At 40.0% G+C, this 6,818-nt stretch overlaps 1 protein-coding gene across 1 annotated transcript in view; it reads left to right on the top strand.

Annotated features, from left to right (window-relative positions):
* The first annotated feature begins 457 nt into the window (after nucleotides 1-457).
* The window catches only part of LOC101014591 (collagen alpha-4(VI) chain-like), a 104,960-nt gene continuing 98,599 nt past the window's right edge, over nucleotides 458-6,818 (top strand). The window contains 2 exon segments of the mRNA XM_031663762.1: nucleotides 458-2,529; nucleotides 5,919-6,521. Coding sequence (XP_031519622.1) covers nucleotides 2,454-2,529; nucleotides 5,919-6,521 — 679 coding nt within the window. The 5' untranslated portion in view covers nucleotides 458-2,453.

Here is a 6,818-nt window from a genome sequence, read left to right as displayed (position 1 = left end):
TTTAGTTAACTACTTGAGCAGTATATTTTTGAGAGAAATCCTTTCTATTGCAAAACTATTAAAGTTATTTCCAGAATCAGTATTCTGTGCTATCCCTATCTAATTCCATTTAATTTAATGACTTTATTTCTTGCCTCCATAAGGAGTCCCATGTGTTCAAATGCAAAATCTCTTCTGCAGCTTAAGATATAAACATCTTAATGAAATAGTACATATCATGTAGATATTAAATCCTTAATACATAGACACTTAACTCTTCATTGATATAACACAGACATGCACAGCTGTAAAATGTTTACAACTATTTATAAATGTTTATCATTTTGAGTTTCCCACTAGTTTCCTAAACAGCTCTAGAGCTTTATTTGCAATTAGCTAAAAATACTTATTTTTTATGACTAATTGCATGAATAGTAATAATTGGGACATAATGGAAAATGAAAATGTAGACATAATATCTATATTTAGGTTTTATATAATAAAACCTTTACTTAAAGGTTTTATTTTTCCAGTAACTTTATTAATCCAAGTGTTTCAAAATTGGAAGTGTAATATTTTGTTGCAGTGATGATGATGATCATGACGATGATCCATTAATTTATTTTGGATCATTTTTCACACCTTCAGACTCTCAAGCTCTTTACCCTCATACAGTTCTTAATTCACTAGGGCAATCTATTCTTTAAGATTCATGCTTTTTTTTTTTTTACCCTTGGGTAAAAGTTTATTCAAGGATCGGCTATCTAAAGTCTTAAAGTATCTTTCCTTTAATTACTTATACACCTCCGGGAGGAGGCACTAGTGGGAGGTTATGTAGAAACTGAGGAACAGAGAAATCTAATTATAGCACATCTATTTTCTGGAAAAACACTGGACCAATTCCCAGGGACATGTTTGTAATATAGTGCTCAGTATAGTAGTTGACTCAAATCAGTGCTAAGCCCTCTAGATTCATCACATAAAACCTGAAAGGTGAAACAGCGTGCTCAGGTCTGCAGAGAAAATAGCCAAGCCCAAACCAGAATCAAGGCCTGTGGTCTTCCTTTAAAGTCAAGACTTCTCCCAGTATTTTCTCTTGGTGTAAATAATAAAGTGAATAAAATAAATGTGGTTATCTCAGATTTTTGAATCCCTCTTAAGGAGTAAGTTGAGCATGAACAGTAGAGATGTGTTTTTAGGGAGTTGGGGTGGTTGCGCTGAACACTTTCTGGAAAGAGAAACGCAGCTTTTGGGTGTCTGCTATTCCTGGGTGTTGTGATGATCACTGCCACACAATATTCTATTTAAAGAACCCAAGACTAGGAAGTGATTTAGACATGCTAGAGATTCTTGCTTAAACTCTTTGGTTTGTTTAAGAATGTGCCTTAACTATTCACAATAGCAAAGACATGGAGGAATTCTTTTGAACTTTTACAAAATATTGGGGCTCCAAGAAGGTTTACTTTATTTAACAAACACCTAAAGAGTGCTTTCTGTGTGTCAGGAATGGGTAAAGTGTTTTACAATAATGAACTCAATCCTGATAACACTATAAGGTAGGTGCTATTATTGCCCCTATTTTACCAATGGGGAAACCAAGGCACAGAAAAGTGAAGCAATTTGGCTGAGATCCACTATTAAGTAATGGATCAAAGAGTCAAACCCAGGCAGTCTATCTCCAAGAGTCCTTGCTTTTTAACCACATACATTCTGCAGAAGACAGCTGTGAGGTTGGCTGACCAAGATTATAAAGATGAGGTATTCCCTGTTCCACTTGGAACCTCTCATTCAATGGGATTATTACGTTCTTATTTTCAAACAGATGGACTTTCTTAGAGTAAAAAAAGTAGAAATGGAATTGAGAATAGACAATTTCCATGGACCCCTTTGGAAATGGATTTAAGCTTTGGGGAGGGAGGTCTGATGTTCTGCTTTTTTTTTTTTTTTTTTTTTTTGAGAATGTATGAGTTATTTTCAGACCAGGCTTATTTGAGCAGGCAGATGTGCTCCTGAGATACTTGAATATTTTAGCATGCCACAACTGTTTACCAGGTCATTCCACTCCTGCATAAATATACAAACGAAATCATTCAGAAATGTTTATGACCCACCAAATGAATGCAGTGTGTGAAATGGAAGTTCTATGCCATGTCCTGTATGCTTTCTCCTTTTATAGCCACATCTGGACAACTTTAAATAGTGAAGGCTGAGGTGTATACTCTGGGTGTTTACAAAATTCTTCCTGAGTTGGATCAGCAAGACCATTTTCCTTGCACAATTGAAACAATGTGGGAACATTTCCCTCTTTATTTTGATAAAGCTTATGTTGATGTGGGGAAAGACATCCTTATGCTTTAAAAAAAATCAACTTCATGAGGTATAATTTTTAGTCAACGCGATGGACACATTTTAAGCGCGTGAAGGCACATTTTTTAATTACAAGGTTTCTTCTTTTCCCTAGGTCCACATCTAGAATGGAGACTTGGAAGATATTTTGGGGGATCATCCTCCTTGAAACTGGTTTTGGCTTCATCAAGTCACAGAGTATTGGTAATACCTGGGTTTCTTTAAGCTGAAAACCATCTAGTGGTAGTGACCATCTTAAAAGGAAATATTACAGAAGCTTTGTAATTAATAAGAGGAAACTGATTCCTTGAAGGATAATTTAGTGAGAATCTGAAAGCTTATAGTCAATGGTGGGCACTTGTTTTTTCAGTACTTAACCCCAAATGACAAGAAAATAGATATTAAAAAGTTCCATATTCTGAAATGTATTACCAGGTTCTCAAACGCTTTTGTAAACAGGAGCCTGTTCTGCATTCTGTCTTTTCTCTTTGGCAGAGCTGTTCCGAGGAGTAATTATCATCACAAGATGGATAGCTTTACTGAGTGCTAGTGACACAGCTACAATTTTTTGCAGTTATTTTAATAGATTGTTGGTACTTTTCAAGATGAAAGTCTCATCAGGAGAAGATTGTTTGAGTAGCCTGAAGTCCCAGTGAGACAATATTGAGGTTTAAATATTCAAATATAATTACACAGGCTGTTATTTGTTGGGGAAAAAAAAAACCCCATGAAGCTCTCTCAGTTTTCCTTTTGGCTCTGGCTCCCTTCACTTGTGAACAGAAGCTGTGACAGTCTTTTCATGTTTCAAACACCTTCTAAAACTACAAAGAACTAGTGGAGGGGTTAAGAAAGTGACAATCTATGAAAGTATAGTACATCTCTCAAGTTGCATATGATGTAACTGAAACTTACTTGCCTGGAAAATATTCTACAGCTGTGTGGTTTCCTCTGATTTGAAAGATCAGGGGAACACTTCGTAGTTTGCATTTGATCACCCCTGAAAGAGATGTTAAGGGGACAAGCCAGTCAGCCACCCCTGGAACAGTCATTGAATTCTCTCCTCCCAGTAAGACTGAACTTTGGAGGGTTGAAGGGAAATAAAGCTTAAAGCTTAAATAAAGTTCATTGATTGTCTACCTTTCCCATGATCAGTTTCCACTTGGCTTTATGGCCAACATTATGCAAACTTCTGAGAGGTGAGACACAGGACTCCAGAAGTGACAAGTGGATTAAGTGTCCCTGGATTATACCAACCTCCCCAGACCCTCTCTGCCTAGACCCTCACTTGGTCTTTGCTTTTCTGTAGTATGGATTTCTAATTTAATCTTCATGGCAGTTCAGGGTGTGGACTAGATATGAGGAGACCTGGGTCTTAATTCTGGCTCTTTGAATGGATATACATGAGTTACTTTGCCTTTGCAGGTCTCATTTTCCTTCTCTGTGAGATAGCTGAATTGGATTCCTTATTTTATACTTGTGTGGTCTAATACAGTGGCCACTAGCTGCATGTGACTCTCTAAATTAAAATAAATCAAAATTCAGTAAAATATGAAGTTCAGTTTCCGTTATACTAGCTACATTTCAAGTGCTCAGTTGCCACATGTCTAGCAGATACAGTCTCACATAATTATTTCTAGCACTAAAATTTTAATTCCATTATTTGTTTTCATTAATGTTCAAGATTTCCACCCTTATAAGTGCTGTATCTTTCCTTTTTCTCTTTTCCTCTATTCTTTCCTTCCTCAATATTTTTGGGTATCTATGCTAGATGCTCATGTGGTGAACAAACAAGCAAAATACATGATTATCTGTTCTCATGGAGCTCACAGTCTAGTTGGGGAAATTGCCATTAATTAAATAAGCACAATCATGAACATTACATTACAAACAAAGATAAAAGAACACGATCCTATGAGAATTTACCAAAAATAAATAAAGAAATAAATAAGAGAGAGAGAGAGAAACTTGGAGGAAAGGGAGCATATTTTTAAAGTGCAGTGGCAAGTGGGAACATGGAAAATTGGAGACACTGGACTAGGGAGCCTGGAATTGATAGCAAGGTGGGGAGGGCAGAGAGAGATGAGGCTGCAAAGACAGTGCAGGGCCAGGCCAGGTAGGGAGGGCAGAGAGATGAGGCTGCAGGGACAGTGCAGGGTGAGGCCAGGTGGGGAGAGCAGAGAGATGAGGCTGCAGGGACAGTGCAGGGCCAGCCTAGCTCAGTATTTTAGCCCTCCTGACACAAAACCAAGTGCAAGACATTTTTAACCAATGTGGGAAAATCATTTTTTTTTTTTGGCTTTTCAGCTACTTTGAACTAATGTCATTTTTAGCTGGTTTCTGCTTTTGTTTTTATTCTCATTACTAATTTACGTTCTCCTCCCACCATCATATATAATCAAATCGGGAGGTGTAGGAGTGGGGAGAAATCATAGTGATTGTTGACAAATAGATCGATCATAATCACCTCTTCTTTTTATCTACACATGCACTGTACTTAATCCACATTGTACTTCTTATCATAGAAAAGCAAAGTTTGAGTTGGAAGACAGCAGGGCATCTGGTCAACTCTTTAGTCTAGAGAGACACTATTTGAGACACAGAGGATTAGAGATTTGCTCCAGTCCTGTAGCCACTTAGTGTCTGATCTCTTCCATGCTGGAGGCCAGGATGGGCCCAGGTGGGGTACCAGTGGACCTGGCCACTGTTGAGATGGTGGTTTCCAGGCTTGTAGCTGGGGTTGGGGAGAAGTAGCTGCATAGTGCAGCTTGAGTTCAGGGAACCAAAAGACAAATGTGAACCATACCTACAGGAATGCCAAAGATCAAACTAAAAGGGGCTGATGGGTGGCCAGGGAGTACAGAAGTCAAAGCTGGAAAGTTGATGTCTTAGGTCAGGTTCCCTGGAAGCAGAGTTTGGAACAGGGATTTGAACGCATTATTTTGAGAAAGTACTCTTTAGGGAAAAAAGTCTGTAAAGGGGTACGAGAAGTGGGTTAGAGTAGGGGATGAAGAGGATAGGTAAAGTTAAACCTTGGCCTGAGTCATGAGAGGTGGTGATGGAGTCTAAATAACACTGCAGGGTTGTTTCACTGAAGGCAAGTGGGCCAGGCATTTGTATCTCCATGTCGATTAGACATTGGCCGCCCAGGGTGGTGGTAGTGGTGTAACTTCTCAGGTGTCTCCAATTGAAGTCACTCCCTTCAGCCAAGGTTAGGACTCTGGAGAAAGTCACAGGTAGCACTTGAAGCAGCTGGGGGATAGGTGTGCCAACGAGTAAAGGCAATCTAGGTGGGTACCAATAGCATCCACTACTGGTAGAAAATTGGGTTCTTTTGTTTAGGTCAAGGGATGAATGGAAAGCAGGATGGGTGATCTAACTGAAGGGCCAAATGTCTATCAGAATGGAACAGAGAGTGACAGGTGAGCAGGGGAAGATGGTAGCCATAGGAAGACCAGGGAAGATGATGGTGTGTCTAGGCTGCATGCTGTGTAGGCAGATCTGTGGGGAGTAAAGGCACGGAGTCTGGAGCGATGGGATTCCATCCAGCAACTGTCATTTGTGATGTTTTATCTGAAAGTGATTCTCTTTCCCAGTCTGCAGGGAGGCCTCTCTGGGAGATGTTGTGTTTCTGGTGGACGCCAACATCAACCCCCAACATGCACGCAGTGTGCGGAACTTCTTGTACATTCTGGTAAACAGTTTCAATGTCAGCAGCAAGACCATCCGTGTGGGTCTGGCCCAGTATAGCGATGTGCCCCATTCAGAGTTCTTGCTTTCCACCTACCACCGCAAAGCTGATGTGTTGAGACACATTCGGCAGTTTAAATTTAAGCCTGGGGGCAAGAAGATGGGCCTGGCCCTGAAGTTTATTCTAGACCACCACTTCCAGGAAGCATCAGGGAGCCGGGCAAGCCAAGGGGTACCTCAGATCGCCGTGGTGATTAGCAGTGGGCCAGTTGAGGACCATGTCCATGGACCTGCGGAGGCATTGAGGCGGGCAGGCATCCTGCTTTATGCTATTGGCGTCAGAGATGCAGTTTGGGCAGAGCTCAGGGAAATTGCCAGTAGTCCTCAGGAGAATTTTACCTCCTTTGTTCCTTACTTCCCTGGTCTGAGCAATCTCGCCCAGAAGCTGCGGCAGGAGCTCTGTGATATGTTGGCAAAGGCAGCTGCACGTGTTGACCACGTCTCTCGAGGTACAAAGGCTTTTTCTTTTTAATTTCTGATCTGGAAGTCATGAAACTCAAAGCTTGATCTCTTATTCATCCCTCTGCCCATCCTTTTTATTTTTCATATGTGTGCATGTCTTAATTTTAAAATTAAAATTTCATGAAGTCAACCCTATGCTCCTCTTCAATCACTGACCAAAGCCTCATCAACTCTTTTTATAAATCCTGTGGGCCTTATGCTGGTTCTATATACTGATGTAGTATAATTCCTTTTTTGAATGAAGATTCATTTGTTTCTAGAATGACATTATTATTCCTAGGTTA

This window comes from Papio anubis, chromosome 2, assembly GCF_008728515.1.
Source record: "Papio anubis isolate 15944 chromosome 2, Panubis1.0, whole genome shotgun sequence".
Taxonomy (NCBI): Eukaryota; Metazoa; Chordata; class Mammalia; order Primates; family Cercopithecidae; genus Papio; species Papio anubis.
Note: the sequence above shows the minus strand (reverse complement) of the source record. Positions and strands in the feature narration are given on the sequence as shown.